Source organism: Hemitrygon akajei, chromosome 4, assembly GCF_048418815.1.
Source record: "Hemitrygon akajei chromosome 4, sHemAka1.3, whole genome shotgun sequence".
NCBI classification, from domain to species: domain Eukaryota; kingdom Metazoa; phylum Chordata; class Chondrichthyes; order Myliobatiformes; family Dasyatidae; genus Hemitrygon; species Hemitrygon akajei.
Window position 1 is genome coordinate 79,823,337 of NC_133127.1, and position 26,973 is coordinate 79,850,309.

Consider the following 26,973-nt stretch of genomic DNA (forward strand, 5'->3'; position numbering starts at 1 on the left):
ATAGCATGATTATAAGCAGCCATGGATAAGGTGGATCTGGGTAATTGGTTAGCGAAGGCTTGAAAAAGAATTGGACCCAATGGTAGTGGGATTGAAGAGGGTTATTGTAGACTGCCCCTACTGTGTCATTACGTGGTGGGATTCAGGGTGGAATTAATAGGAACATGTAAGAATTAAACATGTTTGTGTGTGTGTGTGTGTGTGTGTGTGTGTGTGTGTGTGTGTGTGTGTGTGTGTGTGTGTGTGTGTGTGTGTGTGTGTGTGTGTGTGTGTTGGGGGTGGGGGGGGGCTACGGTGTCAGATTCTTTCACTGACAACTGAAAAACAAAATTACCTCTCTGGATCTGAATTAATGTGTAGAAATCATAGAACCATGGAGACAGGCCCATTGGCCCAATTTATCCATGCCGACTGACTTGCTCAGCAAGCTGGTCCTTTTCGCCCATTTTTGGTTAACTTTCCAAACCTTCCGTATCCAGGTACTTATCTAGATGGCTTCTAAAGGCTGCTAAAGTGCCTACCTCAACCACTATTTCAGGCAGTTCCAAATATGCAATGCCCATTGCATGAAGAATCTGCCCCGATGTCTCTTTTAAATTTCTTGCCTCTTATCTTTGACCTATGCCCTCTTGTATTTGCCACCATCACCCTGGGAAAAGGACTATGTGCTCTTACCCTGTTTATGCCTCTTATGGTGTATACATGTATCAGATCACCCCTCAGTTTCCTACAATTCGGGGAATGGAGTTCTAGTTTACATTACCTTCGTTGTAACTCAGGCCCCTAAGTCTAGCCAACAGCTGGTAACTCTTTGCTGCACTCTTTCAAGATTATTAACACCTTTTCAATAACAGGGTGACCAAAACTGTACACAATACTCTAAATGTGACCTCACCAACACCTTATATAACTGCAGCATACAGCAACTTTCTAACTTCTACACTCGATACCCTGACTGAGGAGGGCCAGCATGCAAAACATCGTTTTCACTATCCTATTCTCTATTGCTATCTTTAGTAATTGTGCATGCTTCAAGGTTTTTGAGGGATTCTTCATTTTTGTCTATTTCCTGACTACTGTTTCACGCTGCAAGTGTGAGTTGAATGATGTCATTTTTGACCAATCAAGACTGATGATGATGCCTTACAGAGGCAGAGAGAGTAAGGTGTTGAGTTTGCAACTACCAGTTTTCTAAAGATTATGGGCATTAGTACCCAATTTTATTGACTACATCCATCGCAACTATCAAGAAAGGATTGGTGCATTTCAGAGTGCAGAATGTAACCTTCCCAAAATAAATGAAAGAAATATTTTCTTGGTGCACAGATACCGTGCAGTGCAACAGTTTTAAGAAAATTAAAGGGCTTCAAGATTCCTGTTAAAAATTTCATTATTCCACAGTAATCCCTTGTATCTGGGCACTGTAGCCAGGAATATGTTTGCAGTTTACTCAGCTCTGTGTCAAGGACCTTATCACGTTTATTTGCAGGACATTGCTGCTTCAACATGCCAACATAGATTTATTCATAACCAGTCCTGGACCATCAATGGTCAATTGATGGATCTGATGCAATACAGGCATTAGAAGAGCTTCCTCTGTCTGCTCAACATATGCTTTAATATTGCAGTAATGGAGAAATACAAACAATCTTAATTTGAGCAATGAATGTGCAGAAATACTTGAATATTGACACAGAAGTTGCTTGTATACAAAAGATGGAATTAGCATTATTACAACACCTTCTTAAAAATAACCTTTGATCTAGTTACACAAGAGATACTACGGATGCTGGAAATCTTGAGCAATACACACAAAATTCTGAAGGAACTCAGTAGGCCAGTTTGAGACCTGGGTCTTGGTCTGAAATATCTACTGTTTATTCCCCTCCACAGATGCTGCTGAACTGCTGAGTTCTTCCAGTTTTTGTGTGTGTGTTGCTATTAATATATTTACAATAGTTACATCAGTCTCAATTACATATTTAATAGGTTTAAGGCAAAGAAAGTAGTTTGTAATAAGTGCCTGGATTGCCTTAGCTCAGTTGTTAGGCTTGTATTCAAAAAAAGAGAACTACTTGGCTCACCCAGACTTTATGCCTGAGCATGTTATCATTACCTCAGCTTCATTCCACAGGAGAAGGGTGTATCTCCAACTATTGCAAAGTCAATATGATTATGGAGAGCTGAAAATCTGAATTGTTATTCAGAATTATTGGGATATTTACAGTCTCAGTTATCCCATAAAAAGGGTGTGTTCCTCAAGTTTTATATTGTCACAGAGGGCAAGCCCAGTGCATGAATACAGGTGACGTGGATTAAGGGAAAGGGAAGATTGTGAGAATTTAGTAGATACTCAGTGAGAGTGTGTAGCAATGGAACATGGAGGGAGGACACAAATGTGGAAATATTAAAGGAAGCAGACAGACTCTTGAACACTGATAGGTGCATTGTTCAAGAAGTCCACTGAACTATAAATAGAATATCTTGCAATTCCTGACATTATGAAATACTATGAATGCAAGAAAGACGAATTCTGTAGTTCGATATCTTAATTAGCAAAAAGCAGGATGGGGAAAGAGTGAGAAGATTGGAGCGGGACAGAGAGAAAAAAAGTCTGGAGAAAGGAACTGAAGTTGGGGAACTTATCAGGGAAAGCTTTTGTGGTTGGTAGAAAAGTGGGAGTGGGAGACAGGAGGAAGGGGAGGGGAAAGAGGGGGGAGGGGAAAGAGGGGGGAGGGGAAAGAGGGGGGGAGGGGAAAGAGGGGGGAGGGGAGGGGGAAGGGGAGAGGGAAGGGGAAGGGGATGGGGAGGAGTGAGAGGAGGGGGAGTGAATGAGTGAGTGAGGGGAGGAGGATTAAGGAGGGGAGGTGGTGGAGGGTAGGGATTAGGAAAGTGGGCTGGGAGATAGAATGGGAGAAGAAGGGGCGAGAGGGAGGAAGAAGTTAGAGGGAGGGGGTGGGGGAACAGGGAGCGAGGGAGGTGAAGGTGTGGCGAAGGGGGAAAGGGAGTGGAGTGGGGTAGGGGAAGGAGAGGGAGAGGGGGAACTGAAGCATGGGTTGTGGAGGGGAGAGGCGGAGGATGTGAGGGAGTACAGTAGGGCAGGAGGAGGGAAGGGTTGCGGGAGTATTGGAAGAGGGAGAAATTGTGGGTATTGGGGTAGTGAGGGGAGGAGGTGGGGAAGGGGACTGGGAGGTAGTGAGGTGGAGGGAGGGGTTGAGCTTGAGGGTGAGGCGTGGGGGAGGGGAGGGATTGTGAGAGTACGTTAGGAGGGGAGAAGTTGTGGGGATGAGTTTTTGAGGTTGGAGTTAGGTGTGGGGGTGGGAGAAGGGAGAAGTGGTGGTGGGGGAAGGGGAGAAATTTTGGGGGTGAGGGGGAAAAGTTGTGGGGGATAGGTGGGAGTGAGCTTAGAGGTGAGAGGGGTTGAAGGTCGGGGTGAGTATAGGCTGGTGTACTGTACAATGGGGGGGGGGGGAGTGGAGTGGTTAGCGGGAGATGTTGGGTGGAGGGACTGGGAACTATTCTACAGCACCACGTTTCCCCCGGCGCGGTAACTGTGCTGCGCTTCCGTATTTGTGTCCCCCGGCCGGAATCCGTGGGCTTCACTATCAGCTCCCCGGACCGCCGTCTGTTCTCATGTCGGCTCGCAGGTCTGGGCGACGTGCCGGCAATGGCAGCAGCAGCAGCAGCAGCCGAGGACGGGTGCGCCTGGTTTACCGCTCGTTGCAGAGCGCCCAGGATTACCTGGAGAGCGGAGACTTCGGCACGGCGTTCGCCCACTACCTGTTGTTGCTGAACCTGGCGCCCGAGTTGAAGGAAATCATCAGGGTGAGTGGGGCTGGTGCTGGAGTGTCTGTCATTAGGGGTGCGGGCTTGGAAGTAGACGCTGAAAAATCAAATGACTGCAAGAAATCGGAAACAAAAGCAGAAACCATTGGAAACAATCGACAGGTCAGGTAGTATCTCACAAGAGCGAAAAATAGAAAATATGGTGCTGCCTGACCTGTCGATTGTTTCCAGGACACAAGCTATTCTGGAGATACTGTTAGTTCAGAGTAACAAATACAAAACGCAGGTAGAAATTGGGCAGCCTCTATGGACATGGATAAACTGTCGACGTTTCGGCCGAGACCCTTAATCAGACTGAAGTGCTTCCAGGAGTTGCCTTCTTGATCTCCATCAAAGTTGTCCCGATGGAACTGCTAGTTTTTCATAGAAAAACTAATTCCCGAGAAGGATGTTGCTCTGCCTGCCCTGTCCCATGCTTCCTTCCTATTTAGGCTGATTCCACTTAACTCTGAATTCATTTTGGGTTCTGGCCATTGCTGGAGTTTATTGTTTATTCCTAACTGTACCTGAGAAGGTGGTGTGAGAGGCTCTCGTGAGTGAAGATAACCCTATGGCGCTATTAGAATTGGAGTCTAGAGATTTACAATTAGCAATAATAAAAAGGCTGGCAATATAATTCCTAATTGAGTTCTGTGTCTTGGATCCTTCAAGTATTGATATTCCCGTGACCTGCTTCCTTGTCCTTCTTCATTAAGTACTAACAGAGTAGATGAGTAAGTATCTTTACTCAATTTTGTAGCAAACATATTAGAATTCATTTAAATCTTACATCCATCCCACAACGTGAGGGAATAAAAATCTTTGGATTATGACTCCATTGCAATGTACAGACATGTGAATTTAAAAGTGTAATGGCTTGTAGAATGAAGTTGTCCTGTAGCCTATTGGTCCTGGCTTTAATGCTGCAGTAGCATTTGCTAGATGGAAGCAGCTGAAACAGTTTATGTTTGAGGTGACTGGTGGCCCTGATGATCTTCTTTCTGCACTTGCTGCTATAAATGTTGTCATTGGAGGGAAGTTCACATCTACAGATGTGCTGGGCTGTCTGTACTACTCTGTAGTGCCCAGCGATCAAGGTTGGTGCAGTTCTCATACCAGGAAATGTTAGAACTGCAAAGTTCCCCCCTCCCATGCATAAGCAGCAGCAAACAATGACCCCCCCACGAGCAAAACAGCATCAACACCCCCCACCGAGCACAAGCGTGCAGCGAAGCATAAAAAAGACACAGACTTGCAGTACCTCAAAGACGACTCGTTCACCCAGTAATTTGACATACTACAGGATCTCTTTCTCCCTAATAAGGGAGAAAAAGGTGTCCCTGTTTCACAGTGAGAGGGGAGACATAACAAAACAACTCGCTTATTTATTGTGTTATAAGTCTGTTGTGTTGCTTTTTCCAAGCTCTGTGCCCAAAGAACTCAAGTCTCTGGACACACAGCCAGCAGCCAGCTTGCTGCTTTCGATTTTCCATCTCCCACAACGCACTAGGCAGTGGCACCGACCTCGAGCCTGCCCACCTCCAGAGCCACGAAAATCTGGCACACTAGTCTTCCAGGCCACGTGAGTGGCCAGTTGTGAGACCCCGAGAGCAGGTCCCATTCCGGAAAAGAACTGAAGTCAGTGTGTAACTCCAAGTCAGGGTCTTCAAAAGAATCCTGAAAAGAAAAAAAAGAGATATTAAAGATAGAAATAGAGCTGTTTCCGAAGATGCAAGCAAAGGAGTCGCTGTTAGAAGTCATCGTCCTCCTAAGCTACACCTTTACTATTTTAGTCCTCTCAAAAGAATGCTAATGTTGCATTTGCCTTCCTTACCACTGACTCAACCTGCAAATTAATCTTTAGAAAATCCTGTACAAGGACTCCCAAGTTGCTTTGCATCTCTGATTTTTGAATTTTTTCCCCATTTAGAAAATAGTCTACGTCTTTATTCATTCTACCAAAGTGCATCATGCATTTCTCTGTGCTACAGTATATTCCATCTACTACTTCTTTGCCCATTCTCTCAATTTGTTTAAGTCCTTCCTGTAGACTCCCTGCTTCCTCAACATTACCTGACCCCCTACCTATCTTCGTATCTTCCACAAACTTGGGAACAAAGCTATCAATTCCATCATGCAAATCATTGAAATACAAGGTAAAAACAAGCCGTCCCAACACCACTAATCACCGGTAGCTGATCAGAAAAGATTCCCATCCTCTATCCATGCTAGTATTTTTCCTGTAATACCATGCGCTCTTATCTTGTTAAGCAGCCTCATGTGCGGCACCTTGTTAAAATTTCTTCCTGCGCCACTAGGTGCATCGAGTGGCAACCAAGCTATTTCTTCAGCATTTCACAAAATGCTGGTGGAACACAGCAGGCCAGGCAGCATCTATAGGGAGAACTCCATATAGATGCTGCCTGGCCTGCTGTGTTCCACCAGCATTTTGTGTGTGTTGTTTGAATTTCCAGCATCTGCAGATTTCCTCGTGTTTGTTCTTCAGCATTTGTCTTTTTTACAAAGGCAAGTTGCTAGCTTGATGCTCAGCCCAGCACGGGTGAGAAGGAGCTGGCCGGATTCGAACCCAGAACCTCTCCTTCTGAAGTCCTGGTGCGAATGCCACTACACCACTGGCATAGACCTTGTTACAGGCCTTCTGAAAATCCAAGTATACAACATACTCCTTTCTCTATCCTGCTTGTTATTTCCTCAACAAGTTCTAACATACTGCCAAGATTTTTCCTTAAGGAAACCATGCTGACTTTAGCCTGTTTTATCATGGACCTTCAAGTACCCTGAACCACATCCTTAACAATCGATTCCAACATCTTCCCAGCCATTGAGGTCAGGCTACCTGGCTTATAATTTCCTTTCTTCTGCATCCCTCTCTTCTTAAAGAGTGGATGACATTTGCAATTTTTCAGTTCTCTGGCATTTCTGAATGCAGTGATTCATGAAAGATCATTACAAATGCCTCCACAATCTCTTCAACTACCTCTTTCAGAACCCTGGGGTGTAGTCCATCTGGTACAATGATTTATCTACCTTCAAACATTTTAGTACCCCAAGCACCTTCTCCCTAGTAATACCAACTGCACTCACTTCTGCCCCCCTGACAGTCTTGAATTATTTGCAGTATACTGCTAGTGTCTTCCACAGTGAAGACTGATGCAAAATACCTATTCAGTTCGTCCACCATTTCCTTGTCCCCCATTGCTACCTCTCCAGTGTTATTTTCCAGCAGTCCAATATCTACTTTCTCCTTTCTTTTACTCTTTATATAATTAAAAAATCTTTTGGTACCCTCTTTGATATTGTTGGCTAGCTTACCTTCATATTTCATCTTTTCCCTCCTTATGGCTTTTTCAGTTGCCTTCTGTTTTAAAAGCTTCCCAATCCTCGAGCTTCCCACTAATTTTTGCTCTATTCTATGCCCTCTCTTTTGTTGGCTTTGACTTCCCTTGTCACCCATGGTTGTCAGCCTGCCGTCAGAATACTGTTTTTTTGGGATTTATCTATCCTGCAACTTCAGCCATTGCGAGTGTCACTTTCCAATCAACTTTAGCCTGCTCCTCTGTAATTCTCTTTACTTCACTGTAATACTAACACATCTGACTTTATCTTCTCCCTCTCTAATTGCAGAGTGAATTCTATCATATTATGATCACTGCCTCCTAAGGGTTCCTTTATCTAAAGCTCCCGAACCAAATCTGGTTCAAACCTCAACACCCAATCCAGAACAGCCGATCCCCTCATGAGCTCTACCAGAAGCTGCTTTAAAAAGCCATCTTGTAGGCATTCTACACATTCTCTCTTAGGATCCAATACCAAGTTGATTTTCCCCAATATATTTGCATATTGAAACTAGCATAACATTTCCCTTTTGACATGCTTTTTCTACCTTCTGCTGTAATTTGTAGCCCACATTCTGGCTATTATTTGGAGGCCTGTGTATAACTCCTATTAGGGTCTTTTTGCCCTTGCAGTTTCTTAACTCTACCCACAAGGATTCTACATCTGATCCTATGTCACCTGTTTCTATGGATTTGATTTTATTTTATAACCATCAGAGCCACACCACCCCCACTGCCGACTTGCCTGTCCTGTTGATCAGAGCCACACCACCCCCACTGCTGACTTGCCTGTCCTGTTGATACACTGTTTATCCTTGGCTGTTCAGCTCCCAACTGTAATATTCTTTCAGCCATGATTCAGTGATGCCCATGATGTCATATTTGCCAGTCTAACTTAGCTACAAGGTCATCTATTTTATTCTGTATACTGTATGCATTCAAATATAACGCCTCAGTCCTGTACCTGTCACACTTTTTGATTTTGTTCCCCTCTTACACTGCAACTCATCAGGGTAACTACCTTATCTTCGATTTTTTTTTAAAATTTCTATGCTACCACTGTCAATTTAATTGCTTTAATTTTGCTTGACAATATTTTATGTACTGTACAGGACATTTGGAGATGCACATGGTTATTGTACCATGGAATCTCTGGTTTCATCAATGAGGTTATTCATACACATTTATCTGTAATAGATGCATTTTGATTTTCCTGTATCCTTGCACATTCAAATTGCCTTTTTTTCTGGGTTTAGTGTCCACATTAGGATATTATGGACTATAGTAGTTGGTTTATTTTCTTTTCTATTCTTGATTTGGGATGTTATACATTGATAACTTGTTTAATATTTGGGATGTATTTCTGGAAGCAAGAGTGCTCACAGATTGCCACAAGGTGGTAAATTATAGCATCTTGATACTGATTAAACATTTGTGCTGGGAATGTGGTGTAAAATGCCCTCACTGCTGCTCTGCTAGGGATCTGGGTGCTGGCATCTGGTACAGGTATCATCATCGCCCTTATCAACTCCGGAGACCTTCCATCCTCAGCCAAAAAACTCATAATTCCCACCCCGCACTGCTCGGTTTTACCTCCTCCCCAAGATCCACAAGCCCGACTGTCCCGGTAGACACATAGTTTTGGCTTGGTCCTGCCCCACCAAACTTGTATCTGCCTACCTGGACTCCATTTTGTCACTCATAGTTCAGTCCCTCCCCACCTATATCCGGGATACATCCCATGCCCTCCACCTGTTCAACAACATCCATTTCCCCGGTCCCGACTGCTTCATTTTCACTACAGATGTCCAATCCTTATACGCTTCCATTCCCCATCAAGAAGGCCTCAAAGCCCTCTGCTACTTTCTTGACAATAGACCTCACCAGTTCCCCAACACTACCACACTCCTCCGGTTGGTGGAACTGGTACTCACTCTTAGTAACTTTTCTTTTGGCTCTTCCTACTTTATTCAGACCAAGGCTGTAGCTATGGGCACTCGCATGGGCCCCAGCTATGCCTGCCTCGTTGGTTATGTGGAATAGTCTATGCTCCAAACCTATGCTGGTACTGCTCCCCAACTTTTCCTTTGCTACATTGACGACAGCATTGGTGCTGCTTCCTGCACCCATGCTGAGCTTGTCAATTTCATTGATTTTGCCTCTAAGTTCCACCCAGCCCTCAACTTCAATTGGTCCATCTCGGACACTTTGTTTCCTGTCTGCCAACCAATTTTCTATCCAAGTCAGTACCCTACCCCCAATACCATATGCTCTAATTTTGTCTACTAATCTCCTATGTGGGACCTTATCAAAAGCTTTCTGAAAGTCCAGGTACACTACATCCACTGGCTGTCCCTTGTCCATTTTCATAGTTACATCCTCAAAAAATTCCAGAAGATTAGTCAAGCATGCTTTCCCCTTTGTAAATCCATGCTGACTCGGACCGATCCTGTTACTGCTATTCAAATATGCTGCTATTTCATCTTTTATAATTGACTCCAGCATCTTCCCCACCACTGATGTCAGGCTAACTGGTTTATGATTCCCTGTTTTCTCTCTTCCTCCTTTCTTAAAAAGTGGGATAACATTAGCTACCCTCCAATCCTCAGGAACTGATCCTGAATCTTTTGAACATTGGAAAATGATTATCAATGTATCCACAATTTCTAGAGCCACTTAAGTACCCTGCGATGCAGACCATCAGGCCCTGGGGATTTATTAGCCTTCAGTCCCATCAGTCTACCCAACACCATTTAATGTGAAATTCCTTCAGTTCCTCCGTTACCCTAGGTCCTCTGGCCACTATTACATCTGGGAGATTGTCTGTGTCTTCCCTAGTGAAGACAGATCCAAAGTACCTGCTCAACTCATTTGCCATTTCCTTGTTCCCCCTAATAAATTCACCCGTTTTTGCCTTCAAGGGCCCAACTTTGGTCTTAACTAATTTTTTCCTCTTCACATACCTAAAGAAGCTTTTACTATCCTCCTTTATATTCTTGGCTAGCTTACCTTCGTACCTCATCTTTTCTCCCTGTATTGCCTTTTTAGTTATCTTCTGTTGCTCTTTAAGAGTTTCCCAATCCTCTGGCTTCCCGCTCATCTTTGCTTTGTTATACTTCTCTTTTATTTTTATACTGTCCTTGACTTCCCTTGTCACCAATGGTCACCCCCTACTCTCATTAGAATCTTTCTTCCTCTTTGGAATGAACTGATCCTGCACCTTCTGTATTATTCCCAGAAATACCTGCCATTGTTCCACTGTCATCCCTGTTAGGGTGTCCTTCCAGTCAACTTTGGCTAGTTCCTCCCTCATGGCTCCATAGTTCCCTTTGTTCAACTGTAATACTGACACTTCTGATTTTCCCTTCTCCCTCTCAAATTGTAGATTAAAACTTATATTATGGTCACTACCTCCTAATGGCTCCTTTACATCGAGTTCTCTTATCAAATCCAGTTCATTACACACACTAGATCCAGAATTGCCTTCTCCCTGGTAGGCTCCAGTACAAGCTGCTCTAAGAATCCATCTCGGAGGCACTCCACAAACTTCCTTTCTTAGGGTCCAGTACCAACTTGATTTTCCCAGTCTACCAGGATGTTGAAATCCCCCATTTCAACTGCAGCATTACCTTTGCAACATGCTAATTTTCACTCGATTCAACTTGCACCTTATATCCAGGCTACTATTTGGGGGCCTGTAGATAACTCTCATTAGGGTCTTTTTGCCCTTACAAATTTCTCAGTTCTATCCATACTGACTCTACATCTCCTGATTCTGTGTCACCCCTTGCAAGGAACTGAATTTCATTCCTCACCAGCAGAGTCACCCCAACCCTCTGCCCACCTGTCTGTCCTTTCGATAGGACATATACCCTTGAATGTTTATTTCCCAAGCCCTGGTCCTCTTGCAGCCATGTCTCTGTTATTTCTACAACATCATATTTGCCAATTTCCAACTGAGCCTCAAGCTTATCCACTTTATTTCTTATACTCCATGCATTCATATATAATACCGTACTTTTAATCCATTACTCCCCTCGCTTCTCACATCGATCCCTATTGTACTTGGCCATACTCTCCGATCTCTTCCTGAGCTTTCTGCTCCTTTAATTCTGTTGTCTTCCTTAACTTTTCTTATTCTTTCTTTCACTTTAACTCCATCTTTATATTTCCAGTTCGTCTCCTCCCCCCACTTATTAGTTTAAACACACCGGTGTGGCAGTGGCAAACTTGCCTGCCAGAATGCTGGTCCCCCGCCTGTTAAGGTGCAACCTGTCTCCTTTGTACAATTCATCCTTACCCCAAAACAGAGCCCAGTGGTCTAAGAATCTAAAACCCTGCTTGCCACACCAGTTCCTCGCATATGATAGATAGATAGATACTTTATTCATCCCCATGGGGAAATTCAACATTTTTTCCAATGTCCCATACACTTGTTGTCTCCCTGTTCCTGCCCTCACCAGCACAAGGAACTGGAAGCAAACTGGAGATAACCACCCTGAAGGTCCTGCTTTTCAGCCTTCTTCTGAGTTCTCTGAAGTCACGCTGCAGAGAATTTCTTTCCTCTTCTTCCCGACGTCATTTGTGCTGACGTACACTACCACTTCCGGCTGTTCACCCTCACCCTTGAGGATGCCTTGCAATCGGTCTAGAGTAAGTTTTGGATGGATTTTAGTGCATGGATTGGGCCACCAGTGGTAGTGGTGGAGGTGGAAGTGGTAGGGTCTTTTAAGAGAGTCCTGGATGGACGCATGGAGCTTAGAAAAATAGAGGGCTATGGGTAGTTTTAAGGTAAGGACATGTTTGGCACAGCTTTGTGGAACGAAGGGCCTATATTGTGCTGTAGGTTTTCTATGTTTCTAAGCCATGGGTAAATCACTTCTGTGGAGGCATCACTGGGGACAGCTAAGTATTGTTCCTGACATTGCAGAGCACAGATGCCTTTCTTTAGAGTACAGAGGGGAATGTATCTGCAGGTGCTTGGGCTGAAGGATCAAGAATGATATACTGAATTATCATTCTGTGGGGTGGTGTTCATTGGAACACTAGATCTGTCCCACATTTAAAAGCTGCTGCAGGTCTCTGACTGACCTTATATGCCTCCTTGGACTTCACAAGTAAGCACTTGATTCTCAAGGACTGCTTAAGGAGAAGAGTCCTGACGAAGGGTCTCGGCCCGAAATGTTGACTGCTCATTTCAACGGATGCTGCCTGACCTGCTGAGTTCATCCAGCTTTTCTTTGTGTTAATTTGACCACAGCATCTGCAGTGTACTTTGTGTTTAAGAAGAAGAGTTCTTTGAAATGCTGGAAAACTGGCCAGAATCACCATATCCATCTTTCTATCCCTCAGTAAACCAAGACTTTTCTATTTGAATCGACCTTTGAATGCCTGCTTATTTATATTCCATCATGTTGTATTTTAGCATACTTTTCTGATTGTGTAGACAGTTTTAAAGTACATATTATGTATCTCAGGTACACCCTTGGCTCTAGAAGATAATCTGGTTATTGATTTCCAGCAATTCATCTCCTGTTAGTATTTATTTGTTTATTAATTTTATTTATTTGGAACTTTGGTTATATTCACATGTTTGTTATGGAATACTTATTCATTCCCATATCAGCTTTTTTGTCAAATTTCAGATTTAATCATAATGATGTTTACAAGTTCAGCAGGTACTTGTGGTACTTGGATCTTGTGGTTACTTAAGTTTTTATGTTCTTTTAAAATCTGTTAACGTCTATGCCTTTTTGCAGCCCAACCAGAATTTCTCTATTTATAATAGTTCTTATATAATGCCAACCATAAATTTGTTGATGTCATTCCCTTTTCACACTAATTAAAAAAATCTTTGCTGTGTGCATCTAGGATTCCCTTCTGAATTATGTCGGGATATAATTCAAGTTCTTTGTGATGCTTGTGGATATTTGCTGGAAGTAATTTAGCAATTAGCTTTTTAAATGCAGCCTTAGTTGATACCTGTTTGAGATATCAATTCTTTCACATCATTATAATGGAAAACATTTTAATCTACTGTTGTCTTTGCCTTTCAAACTGATGCTTAATCCCAAATCCCCTTTATATTTTTGGCATATTCCTACGTATTTGCTAATGGCTAATCTGTTTCCAATCTAATCTATATGGTAGACACAAGAGATTCTACAGATGCTGGAAACTCAGAGCAACACGCGCAAAATGCTGGAGGATCTCAGCAGGTCAGGCAGCATCTCTGGAAATGAATAAACAGTTCACATTTTAGGTGGAGACCTTTCTTCAGGATTGTTTATTCATTTCCATAGATGTTGTCTGACCTGCTGAGTTCCTCCAGAAATCTTACTTGTGTTTCTTATGACAGATTTTGTTTAAGCATTTGCTATACTTATTTGTTTCACTTTGGGAAAACAGGATCGGATTGAAAAGAAAACATGTAAATGTCAGCTGAAAGAAGGTGGAGCTAGCTCATTAATTGCAGATGCTGTCTGGAGAGAAGTAACTAGAAAGAGGAGAAAATACAATGCAACGTGGATGCCAGGACTATGAGATACATAACAGTGAAGTCTTTGAAACTTTAAAATAAAATAGAATACTAGAATTATGCAGCATGTCAGTGGAAAGAGAAAAATGAGTTAACTTTAATAAGTTGATAACCTTGAATGATAGTGCTGCACAAATTTGAAAAAAGTGGTATCTAAAGTTATTAAATTCAGTGTTGTGTCTGAGGGAATAATGAGCCCATTGCAGAGATGAAATGCTCTTCTTTGATATTGAGTTTTATTGGAGAAATATAAGATGCTAAAGTGACAAGTGAGTGTGGGGGTAGGATGGAGAATTAAAGCGAAGGCAGCTGAAAACAGACTGAGTGGATGCATTTTGCAAAGCTGTCAGTCAATATGTGTTTGGTTTATCCAGTGTGACAGATCTCATCATAAGCATTGAATGCAGTGCACTAATACGGAATACATGCAAGTGATTGCTGCTTCACCTGGAAAGGATAATTGTGTCTTGGATGAAGGGGGGGAAGATGTTAAAGGACAGGTATTAGATGTCTTGCAGTTGATAGGAAAGTGCCTTAAGAAGGGAAATGAGTGTTGGTGAAAATGGAAGAGTGGAAGTTTCGGAAGCAATGGCTCAATGGATCATCAGAGATGCTGAAAAAGGGAAGGGAGGTGAAAATGTGTTTGGTGGTATTTCACTGGGTGTTGTGGAGGGTGATTGACCGAATGTATGGGTTAGTGGAATGGAAGGTAGAAGTTTTTTCTTGCTCTGGGTGGGGGTTGACACCAGAAGTGCAAGAGTTAGCGCTGATGTGGCTGAGAACCTTATCAGCATTTCTGTAGGAGAAACCATAGTTAATGGTAAAGGGTAACACTTCAGAACCACGGGTATGGAAAGTATCATTATCAGAATAGATATGAAGGAGCCAGAGAAGCTGGGGAAAGAGTCCTCGCAGGAAACAGGTGGGAGGAGTGTTTTTTTAGCGCGTCGCACCGAACGGTCAGCCATTCTTGTCTAGCGCGTGGTGTCAGGATTGGTCTCCTTTTGGATTAACCGTGTCATGATATGAACATTCCTGACTTGGCCCTTTCTTTTACGAGGCCGAGTGGCTAGCTTGACACTCAACCTGGCACGGATGGAAAGCGTGCTTGGGGATGGCCCGACTTGGATTCGAACTTGGGAACCTTCGCTCTGGAGTCTGGCGCTGATGCCATTGTACCACCAGCCGGCCAGAAGAGTGGTTGAGATAGCCATTTGAGTCTGGAGTTGCAACTTGGATATGAAGCTATTACTGTACTTTATTAAATTATTTATAACTATATTGAATAACCTAGGTCTTAGTAGAGATCCCTGGGTGCACGGCACAACTTCCCCAATCATTTACTCATTTTTTATCTATTGATTCCTAACCAACAACCTTCTCCCAACTTCATGGATTCTACCAAATGTTCTTGATAGCATTTTAAATGTGCTTATACTCAAAGGGAATGATAAACGGGACATGGGGACAAAATTATTAAAATGTAACTCTCTTGTGAATACCTGGAGTATATCAAATCTTTTAAAGATAAAATTTCTGTTGTTGTCCACATTAGAATTGTTTCACTCAGATGATGGCAGTTAGCAACATGTACTGTACTTCTACTATGTTTAATGTATATGGTTGTCATTTTATCTACATTTCTTTCTGGAAACTTTCCCCATGTTTTTAACAGCATGTGCCATAGCCTAAGGTTTTTGTAGATCCTGTGCGCCTTCTGCATTAGCTTTATAGGCCTCACCTAGTTAGCACTGTTCCATAACTCCTTACACTTACCCATCGTCACAGGTATATGTAAGCACTTAGTTCACACACTGCTCCTCCCCACCAACCCAAGATAACTTATTTATAGAAGATGTACAAGCCAAAAGTAGGTTAAAATACTTATTATAGAAGAAAATGGGCTGGGTACCTACAGCTCAGTGTTAACAGTTTTCGAAGCATGGCAGCTTCATGACGATAGCATGGTGAAGCGCTGAAGTGGAGCTCTAATTTATAATCTCTGAAATTATGAAAATTCTACAAACAGAGTTTGCTGATAGACTTGCCTAAAGGGTGCACCTGAATGGTAGAGGTGAAGAATCAGCAGCCATTGTGATGTTGGTTCTGCAAACATGAACATTAATTTGGCTTTTGAGCCTTCTCTGTTTAAACACTGAAATTATGAGTAGGGAATGACTATTTGGATCATCTGAACTCATTACCATGATCCAGCTTTCTTTACTTTTCTCTTAGTAAACAGAAAGAGAAAACACAATGTCGACTGCTCATTTCAACAGATGCTGCCCGACCTGCTGAGTTCATCCAGCTTGTTTGTACGTGTTGATTTACATTTCTCTTGATCTCTTTAGCCATTAGCGCTATAATCTTAATTCTTCCTTGAATATATTTAACGATATGGCCTTAACTGCTGTTTGTGGTATGAATTACACAGGTTCACCATTCTTAGGAGAATGAAATTTCACCGCAATTCAATCCTTTATAGCCTACACCGTATCCTTGGGCTGTGACATTTTTCAAAAACTTTCAATTGGCCAACATGATTTTCCTTACAAAGCCATGTTGACCTTTCCAGGTTACCTTGAATTTTAAGTGTCCTTCTATAAAAAATTTACGAATAGCTTCCAATTTTTTCCCTAGTTGATAGACCTGTATTGTCCTAATTTCAGTCTCAAGGTAATTAGACAAACATCTTTTTGAATACGAAGCAACATTCTTTATTTTCCAATATAATAGAATTTCTTCCCAGTCAAAGGAATCTTGAAATATTTAAAATAACAAATCAACTACCTTACTAGCCACTTTATCTAAGACCTCAGGTCAGAATGTAGTACATCAGGACCCAGATGCTGGTTTGCTTGCAGCTCCAGAAATTCACTCGTTACTGCTTTTCTGGTCTTGGTAATTTTTCTATTTCCTCCCTCCCTTGCAATTTATAGTCATTTTTTTGGGATGTTACTAATTGTGAAGGCTGATGGAAAAATACCTGCTTAATTTATCTACCGTCTCTTTGTTTTTCATTTACAATTCCTTAGCCTTGCTTATTATGACTAATCTACATTTTTAAATACTGTATGTATGCAAATTCTTACCATTTAAAATATGTGGATAGCTCTATCTCTCACTCTTCCTTCCTTATTAATGTTTAATATTTCTTTCTGTTTATATATTCTAAAATCTTTTGACCTGCCACTTGCCTCTGCACAACAATATTCTTTGACAGTTTAAGCAATTTATTTATATTATTTTGCAATTGGAGCTAAAATCTAAGCTGCAGGTTACCAGCACTGAATGCTGCTTGCTCCTCTTATCCCAAAGCAAGTCTTGGGAGGTGTGGCTCAGGTTCCGACCTGGTATCTGAGCGTGTGTGGTGGGCTTAGGTATACATGTTAGCATTGGTATCCATATGATTTTATTAAGGAGAGAGTAGGGGAAATGTAAGCATGACACATCTAGTGAAGGGTATAAAAAAACTGCTGGAGGAATTCAGCAGGTCAGATAGCATCCATGGGGGCAGTGGGTTAGGCACCCTTTAGGATCAAGCAATTACATTTTTTGCTCCATTTGCCAGCTTTTGCACTCTTGAGTCTACATCCAGTGAGGAAGTTGGTGGGGGTTGTGAAATTATGCCAGCATTGGTGTGGTTGGTAGCGTAGGTGATATTGCATGGTTGATGAGATTGATGTGGCGATGAGCCCAAATTTTTGCAGAAGGGAGAGGGAGATCTTCCTGATATTTAGAGAGGTTGATGCAAAATTAAAATAAAAAGTTGGCATCAACTTTGGAAGTGCAAAGACTTTGGGAAATACCATTGGGAGGTTGCTATTGTGGTTGCAATATTGTGTGTGAAATATGTTCAGAGTTTTGATGAGTGAATGCTGGCGTTATGTCAGGGGGTGGGGGGGTTATGGTTGGCAGCCAAAGGTGGAAATTTGATTTGGGTCACTATACCAAAGAATGAATAATTGATTGACATTGTTGAAGAGGAAAGTTTTATGTAATGGGATTGGTTGGATACATTTCGGCACTGACTCAGAAGTACTTATTTATAGATATCCTCAGGACAATGTGGTTCAAATGATCAAAAAGGAGCATTGAGTAAGGCATAATGGTTCACATGGCGATTGTGTCATGGTCACAAGAATATTTCATGACAGGAAGAGTCTGGTTGGGTTTTCTATTCGGTGTGAATTGATCCAGAATTGATTATAAACTTGGGTTAATTGTATATTGCTTTAAGAAAAGGTGCTATGTAATCCAATTTGCAGATAAGTATTCTTAAAAACTTGACTGTCAGCTTTGAAAATACAGTTGTTTGAAATTATTTGTGGTCCATTTTTTGTCTCTAGAAAACTGATACGCAGCTCCTCATATTTAAGGGGAGGGAATGCAGGCAAAGCCTAACAAGACTTTGATGCTGAGGAAAATGGTTTCCAGTAACAATGACGTGGGGAATGTTGATATTCAGAGCTTGAGGGGAAAAAGTGAAGCTACTTTTTTTTGTAGTTTTGGATGGAAGGACCAAAGACCATAAGATATAGGAGCGGAAGTAGGCTATTTGGCCCATCGACTCTGCTCCACCACTCAATCATGGGCTGATCCAATTCTTCCGGTCATTCCCACTCCCCTGCCTTCTCCCCATACCCTTTGATGCTCTAGCTAATCAAGAACCTATCTATCTCTGCCTTAAATGCACCCAGTGACTTGGTCTCCACAGCTGCTAGTGGCAACTAGTTCCACAGATTTACCACTCTCTGACTAAAGTAATTTCTCCACATCTGTGTTCTAAATGGACGTCCTTTAATCCTGAAGTCGTGCCCTTTTGTCCTAGACTCCCCTACCGTGGGAAATAACTTTGCCATATCCAATCTGTTCAGGCCTTTTAACTTTTGGAATGTTTCTATGAGATAACCCCTCATTCTCCTGAACTCCAGGGAATACAGCTCAAGAGCTGCCAGATGTTCCTCATATGGTAACCCTTTCATTCCTGGAATCATTCTCGTGAATCTTCTCCAATATCAGTATATCCTTTCTAAAATAAGGAGCCCAAAAGTGCACACAATACTCCTTGTGGTCTCACGACTACCTTATAGAGCCTCAACATCACATTCCTGCTCTTATATTCTATACCTCTAGAAATGAATGCCAACATTGCATTTGCCTTCTTCACCACTGACTCAACCTGGAGGTTAACCTTTAAGGTATCCTGCACAAGGACTCCCAAATCCCTTTGCATCTCTGCATTTGGAATTCTCTTCCCATCTGCCCATTTATTTCTTCCACCACCAAAGTGCATGACCATACACTTTCCAACATTGTGTTTCATTTGCCACTTCTTTGCCCATTTCCCCTAAACTATCTAAGTTTCTCTGCAGGCTCTCTGTTTCCCCAACACTACCTGCTCCTCCCACCTGTCTTTGTATCATCGGCAAATTTAGCCACAAATCCATTAATCCCATAGTCCAAATCATTTCCATACATCTTAAAAAGCAGCCATCTGTGACTTCTGTGGAACTCCACTAGTAACCGGCAGCCAGCTGGAATAGGATCCCTTTATTCTCACTCTCTGTTTTCTGCTGATCAACCAATGCTCCACCCATGCCAGTAACTTCCCTGTAATTCCACGGGCTCTTACCTTGCTAAGCAGCTTCATGTGTGACACCTCGTCAAAGGCCTTCTGAAAATCCAAGTACACCACATCTGTTGCATCTCCTTTGTCTACCCTGCTTGTAATTTCCTCAAAAAATTGCAGTAGATTTGTCAGGCAGGATTTTCCAAGGAACTATGCTGGCTTTGGCCTGTCTTTTCATATGTGTCCAGGAAATCCGTAATCTCATCCCTAACAATTGATTCCAACAACTTCCCAACCATGATGTCAGGCTAACAGGTCTATAATTTCCTTTCTGCTGCCTCCCACCCTTCTTAAATAGCGGAGTAACATTTGCTAGGTGCAATGCCAGAATCTATGATTCTTGAAAGATCATTGTTAAGGAGTACTAGTCCTAAAAAATTGTTGTAAAAGAGTTCTTCGTAGTCAGTTGGTGCTATCTTCATTTCCTGCTAAGTGTTTCAGTGTCACAGAAATTCGTGCTATGACTGTGAGTTTGAAACTGGACTCCCAATTGTACCAGCAGGAATCCAGTGTTAAGAGACCTGCTGAGTATTTTCAGAATTTTCTGTCTCTAGCATTGGCAATGCTTAGCTGGACAATGAAGAAAAGCTTTTGTAATATCCTGTACAGAGTATGTGATTTAAAAAAAATTGGATTTTATAGCATCGTTAATAACTTCAGAATATGTTAAAGCACCTTAGAATCAAGATATTTGTAAGACTATTTTGCTGCATTTGACAAAGTACCTTTTGTTTGTAAAATTACAGGAATCTTTTCAAAATACCCTGTTTAAGTGGGCAGAAGAACTCAATTCCTTAAGTCGAATACAGGATATATTTGACTGCTATGAACAGGCCTTGGAGCTCTATCCCAATAATGAGGTGATATGGAACAGTATGGGGGAACATTTATTTAGGTTTGTGCAACTATTTTTAGTTAAATTTGAATGTAGTATTTAATGCTTGTAAGTTTTCTCCTTTATACCTCTTCTGTCATCTGCTCCTTCATGTCCTACCCAATAATGGTAAGTAATTTGTGAACTTGGTCCCACTGAATGTTAGTACCCTGTACCCTAATCTAGTGAATTTTTCAACATATATCAGCTAAAGAGCTTATTTTCAGTTTTGCTAATTTTATGTGGCTCGGTAGTTGATAGTTCTTATATTCATCTTATTTCTGGTGCAGCACAAAAATAGGCTATTGGTCCAGTTTGTCCATGTCTCCTCCCAGGGAAGCAATTTCATTGGTTCCAATCCCCCTCTCCTTAATTCTTTGTAGCCCTACAACTTGTTTCCTCTCAGACAGGCCCGTCAACTTCCTTTTTGATCCATTTTGTCATTTAAAGGATAACCTTCAGTAGCCATTTAACCATCTTGCACATCTTAGGATGTGGGAGAAAACTGAAGCATGTGAAGTAAACTTAACCAGTCACAAGGATCATGCAAACTCCACATGTGGAGCACCTGAGGTTCAAACTGTATCTGGGTCCATGGAACTGTAAGTTAGAATCACTAAATGTTGTGCTACTGTCCTGCCTTAGGATATTATAGTAGTATCATTGATACTGATTACTACTAGCTGAGCATATTGGCTGAATTTGACTCCTTCACATGATATATGAACCCAAGGAGATTTTCAAGAGTGCAAGCCTCATATTTTTACTATCAGTCTTAATCTGAAGAAACTGAGATAAATTGTGAAGTTTTCATCATTCCCATAAATGTGATAAATTAACTCAGAAATTCTGCATTGCCCTATCTAAAAGACTAAAAGAAACACTATCATTATCATCTGAAATGCAGAGATACACAGTGATAGTTCTCTATTGCTAACTGAAGGGCATAATTAATGGACATTTAAACATGGCTTTATCGATGCCATCCTCTTATTAGAGATAGATAAAATCAGTCTTCACAAAAGGCTTCATCAAACTTGGTCTCAAGACATTCATTCACCTCTAGGATAAAATACTGCCAGATGTAGAGTGAACAGGATATCACATCATTTTAATGGATTTTAAAAGTTAGTGGTGCTCCCATTGTATGTTTGTAGCTCTGGTTACCATCATAACCATTTTTAGGTTGATACGCCAATTTAAGACCTATTCAGGAGCAAACAAGTAACAAGTGGGGGAAAAAAATCTCTGGTCTTTTTACAAGAATCGCTGTCATATTATTCATATCTATAAACAAACTACTTTCAGTAACCAACAATAAAACTGAAATAACCAGAGTGTTTACTGATCTGTATAATCAAGTTACAGCTTTGTTGTTGATTCCAGAAATGTTTTGTTGTTAATAAGAATCAAAATTACCTTTTGTCATAAGAAAAAAAGTCATTATACCAAATAACTTCAGTTTTGCATTCTCTTTTCTGCATAATGATCAGCATGGGATTCCGAGATGAAGCAGCTGGCTATTTCCACAAAGCCATTAAACTCAATCCTGACTGTGCAGATGCAAGGGAGAATTTTTATCGTGTTGCTAATTGGTTGGTGGAGCGGTGGCATTTTTTAATGCTAAATGATAAAAAGAGGAATGTTGCCTATCAGAGAGCGATCCAGAAAGCAGTACAATCTGGCTGCACGTCTGTGCTGGATGTTGGAACAGGAACTGGCATCTTAAGGTCTGTTGAATTTTCTTGTCAAAGAAAGAAATAAATGTACAGACTCTTGAGTTTGTATGTATGTGCTTTAGTTATTTTTGTGTATTTTATGAAAATGGGATTTGGTGGAGGAAAGTACAAAAATGTTTTTATTTAAAAGCATAGCATCTCAAAATCATTTTCCACATTATATCTGAGATTTTAATGCTGTTACTTATTGTTTTTAATGTAAGATAATTATTTTAGATTAACAAAATATTTATATATTATACTGTATTTATGTTTTTACATGGTTAAACAGGTTGAAAAATATCCATGTTCTTGAGGTTTAATCATGTTATTAAGATCATGGTGTTAGACTGCCAATGAATGTAGGGTGTTAATGTCCAGAGGTTAGCCTGGTCTTCTTGCTGTCTCCTTTTCACTGTGCTCCCACTAATGCCATCACCTCCAGAGAGCTGCCACAAGTGTATTTAAAAATACATTTGAATTGTATTTCTGAATGTGAGCAAAACTGTGCAGAACTGTGTAACTTTAAGAATAACCTTTGCCAAATGAAATATGTTGTCACTGTATGAAAGATAAAGCAAGAAAACTAGGAAGAAAAAGATAATTGGCTTCTCTTCAGACCAGTAGACAGACTGTCACATAAGAAGATGGGAATTTCTGTTTACATTTTAAGGGCAGACCTTGGAAGTCACCCTTACATTTTCAGCATTCTGAAGGGACTGTTCCCTTTGCAGTGCACTGTACGTTCTTCATCAACACTCTCCTTCTCAAGGTGATTTTCCCAAGTATTCAAGAGAGATGCAACACCTGCCCCCTTTTCTTCATTCTTTCTTACTACTATCCAGGGACTTGAGCAGTTCTTCCAGTTGCAGCAGAGATTCCTTTGTACTACTTTGAAGTTAGTGCATTGCATTCTGTACTCACCATGTGGATTCTTCTGCAGTGGAGAAAACAAAATTCAGATTGATGACCTTTGCTGTATTAAGTCTGCAGTGGTTACCTAGAACTTCCCAGGTTCTTATCAGTTTAATTCTCCTTCCCATTGCTGTTATGAGCTCTAACCTTTTGTCCTCCTGCGTTATTCCAATGGTGCCCAATATAAGCTCAAAGCACAGTTCCTCAAGTTCAGTCTGAACACGTTGCAGACTTCACAATTCAATACTGAGTTTAACATTTTCAGATAACTACCTTTTTTTTCCCCGTCTCTTCCCTTGAATGTGGCATTGTCTTCATATTTCAGTTTGGTTTTCACTTTTCTCTCTGTCTCACTTTTTAAATGGGCTCTATCATAGACATTGTTTCTGTCTTCTCCACCCTACTTTAGTCTACAGTTTAAAATACCTCTTTTCTTTTACTGAAACTTGACTGTTCCTCTCTCCACAAATGCTGTTTAACATGGTGAGTGCATCGATTTTTGTTTTGGAGTCCAGCACCTTCAGTTTTTGTCTGCTCCAGTTAGAAAAACACATGCCTTGTTCATATATATGGATTTGTAGAAGGGAATGTTGTTTCGATCTTCTATTTAAAAACAGACATCTCCACTTGGGTCTATTTGCTTTTGCTGACTAAATGGGCAGAAAAGCAGGAAAGTGCAGCTATTGCTTGGCTTTCCATTCCAGGTAAATGCTGCTTTTGAGACAACTGCACCACACTTAATGGATTCCAAGGGGCAGTGCAGTCTTGCCAGCAGAGTACTGTGCTTGAGAACGTGCTGGAAGAAATGGTGTGCTGGAAAGACAGACAGTCAGCACAGGCAGCCTACTCGTCAGAAAATGATTTCCCATCACTGCTCTGTGGTGTGAATAACACAGTTGAAGTCTGAGACCTTTTGCGGTTAAGCAAAGTTATTGGTAGCTGTTAGGGCATATTCTGGAGTTATGGAATATAGCAAATATTAATTTCAACAACAGCCATTCTTCAGATGGGAATGTGGATTGAAGATTGAATTTAAAACACAGCTCAGAACAATGGTGTTCTTGGAGCTGCAGTCTCAGGTGGATTGCAAACCAGGAAACACCCCATTCACCTGAGATATCTGCACTTGCACGAATACAGCTCAGAGATAGCTGTGATTAACATTCAATTTTGGGTGTCTTGAGTGCTGTTGTGAAGATCTAGGTGTTTGAATCAAAGAAAGCAGAATGAATGCATTGTAACTGTAGAATTGTCCTGTTGTTACGTTTGATCTTTAGCATATAAAAGTGTGATGTAATGTTGAGTCTGAGAGTGTCCAATGATGCCTGCTCCTGAGCCATTAGGGGTTCAGACTGGAGACAAATCTAGGAGCCATTAGAGGTGCAGACTACCACAACCATTAATAGAAATTGACTAGTAGGTTTATAGGGCAGATGAGAAGTACTCAATCAAATATGGTGGTAAACAAAAGCAATGACTTGAAATCAACAATAATAAAAGAGAAATAATGCATATATTATGAATCAAAGTCCAGATTGATCCAAAAAAGAATGAAACATGATGGTGCTATTCAGTACAAGCTTTGTCATAGCCATTTCCCAAGTTTCACGGGTGGATGTTGGGAGAAATTCTTTAGCCCCCTTTTCCAAGACAAAGATATTTGAAGGCTGTTTGTAGTAAATCCATTGGTTGGAGTCTCAGGAAGTGCATAAGATATTCAGAAATTAGAAATATGAGAAAAGGTAAAGGAATTAAACTAAGAACAGAGGGGGGGAAGAACCATACCTTTCCACTTATAGGCAATTATATTTAATCCCTGGGTTGTTTGAGAGGAACCGGATACTGTATTGTTCTGTGAAATGAAGCTGATGCCACTTTAGGGAATTTCCATGGATTAGGGGAGAGAAACTATGACAGCCAGGGAGGATTCTTCCATTTGACCCTGTACTGCCCTTACAAAATATGTTTATACAGGATACTCAAGGAGTGCTGAAGAAATGTACATTCTGTATCTAACAAGGCTTTATCAGCTTCCAACATAGATGGCCAGTCAAACCCTTTGATGCTGCAAGTTTGTTAGTGTTCTGTTGAGGGAATATCTCAGAGTATACTTAGTGTTTCTTAACTCATCTATTAACTTCATATGCAAGTTTGAAATTGTTCACAAAATGCAATTTTACATAGGTTGTACCAATACTTGGATTGGGAGGTGAGAAGATTTTATACCACATAACAGCAAACAGAAATACTCAAGAGTTTAGTCTTGCGTTTAGGTTAATTTCGAAACTCCCAAGGATAACAGATTTTTTTATTGTGGGTAGAGAGTGGCCAAAAAGAGCAGAACAAGTGCAGGATTGGTTGTGAGTGAGGAGGAAATTTTCCACTGTTTTAATAATTACAGCTCAATATATCTTATGATGTAATGGACATTTCAAAATAATTGGTGCTGTCTGGATGTAAACTCAAACTGTAATTGAATTGTCAGACCTTGGAGGTAGGGTTATAGGACTAGTATATATATATTTATTGTTCGGATAATGTTGGGAAGAGATGTCAGTATGAAATTTTGGTTTGCATATTGTGTCACTCGTATAGTGGTTTGGTTCTCCAGTGTCCGATCGTGTAAAATAAGTAAACCAGAGCCCATTAAAACATTCATTTTATCTTTTAATAAATTCAGTAATAAATACAAAAGTAACATTGTTTTAAGAGATTGCAGCAAAGATCAAATTCCTCCAGGTGTTCTTGGCTGAGATTTCTCCACCCATATTTAATTGTCCACGTATGTATTTCTGAACCGATTGTTTAACGTTGTTAATAAATTCATGGTGAACTAGTACTCAGGAAAAGTGGAGAATGGTATTTAGAATTTTTTAACAAAAGGTCATTCTTTAAGTCTAGTTTATTTTTATAATATTTTCTTGTGAGCAGATAAGGAACTGCCAAATTAAATCAAGTAATGGCCATTTGTACTTGTTATTTAATTGAGCTAATCTCATAAGGGGATCTGCTGTAAATTAAAATATTGTAAAATGCTTGTGTCTTTATCTTAATTTGTATCCATGCAATTGGATTCTGGCTGCTTGGCATTCAGAACTTGTGTATTTGTAGCAGCAGAGTGATTCATGTAAGAAGGATTAGATCTGATTTCAAAACTTTTTAGTTGCAAGAGCCCTAAGAATAAATAGTTTATGTACCCTCAGTTGAATTCCCAGTGGTCATATATAAGTACTTAGTTTAGAATTTGTCAAAAAGCACTAGAGGAACTCGGTGGGAATTTTTCAGCTCAACATAACAAGAGTTATTTTTGCTTTTCACTGCATACCATTGTATTTTGTCACCAATGGGATTATTTGGTGACATCCAACTTTAATGAAAAGTATAATTTCAAAAACTAACAGTTGTGCATGGGTATTTTGCTGGTGGTCCTCCACCATCTGTATAAAGGATGGAAGGAGACCAGGCATGAATGGTAAGAGGGGGTATGTAGTGAAGTAAGAGATCCATAGAGGGTATTTTTGAGGTAAATGTCTTCTCTCCAGTGGGTACAAACATCTGTACACTGTGATCTTCATTGTAATATCCAAAACCTGCTGCTATTTGATTCTTGAGTCGCATTGTGCTCCATTTTGTGGTAGGCATCACATTCCGTATATTGAATAAAAATAGATGGTGTGACACTCTCACCTGCTTCAGTTGATGTTTCCCACTTTTGGACTGGTAAACCTCTGGAGTGAATTTTCTTACTGCTCCCCCTTCTTTGCCCCTGGTTTACAAATGAGCATTAATGTAAATCAATCAGTGTATCTCAGTAAACTTATTTTCTTGAGTATTAGAACTCAGAAAATTTTCCAGTCTGAGTTGTACTGACTGAGAAAAAATACTTGCAATATCAGCACAGATAACATTCGAGTATCATTGGGTTCAAAATTGGCAATACCATAAGAACTTCTTAAAGAACTGTTGAAAGTATTTATTAAATTTGCTTATAAATTGGTAAAGATTCAACAATCATATCTTGATTAATAGAAGGGACTATACATTAAAACACAAGCATAATCTACATCAACAAGTAACTTCTGATGCCTGTTTGCCATTCACAGGCCTGGATCTGA

General features: G+C 40.8%; 1 protein-coding gene across 3 annotated transcripts in view; it reads left to right on the top strand.

Annotated features, from left to right (window-relative positions):
• Window positions 1–3,526: 3,526 nt before the first annotated feature.
• Window positions 3,527–26,973, top strand: part of prmt9 (protein arginine methyltransferase 9) — a 59,982-nt gene continuing 36,535 nt past the window's right edge. Inside the window, exons 1-4 of one of the 3 annotated variants that reach the window (XM_073042924.1) lie at window positions 3,711–3,825; window positions 15,955–16,034; window positions 20,098–20,246; window positions 21,719–21,955. In XM_073042924.1, the coding sequence (XP_072899025.1) occupies window positions 15,999–16,034; window positions 20,098–20,246; window positions 21,719–21,955 (422 nt within the window). In that variant the 5' untranslated portion in view covers window positions 3,711–3,825; window positions 15,955–15,998. Of the gene's footprint in view, window positions 3,826–15,954; window positions 16,035–20,097; window positions 20,247–21,718; window positions 21,956–26,973 lie in introns of all 3 variants that reach the window. The other 2 variants (XR_012098649.1, XM_073042923.1) reach the window with 2 other exon arrangements.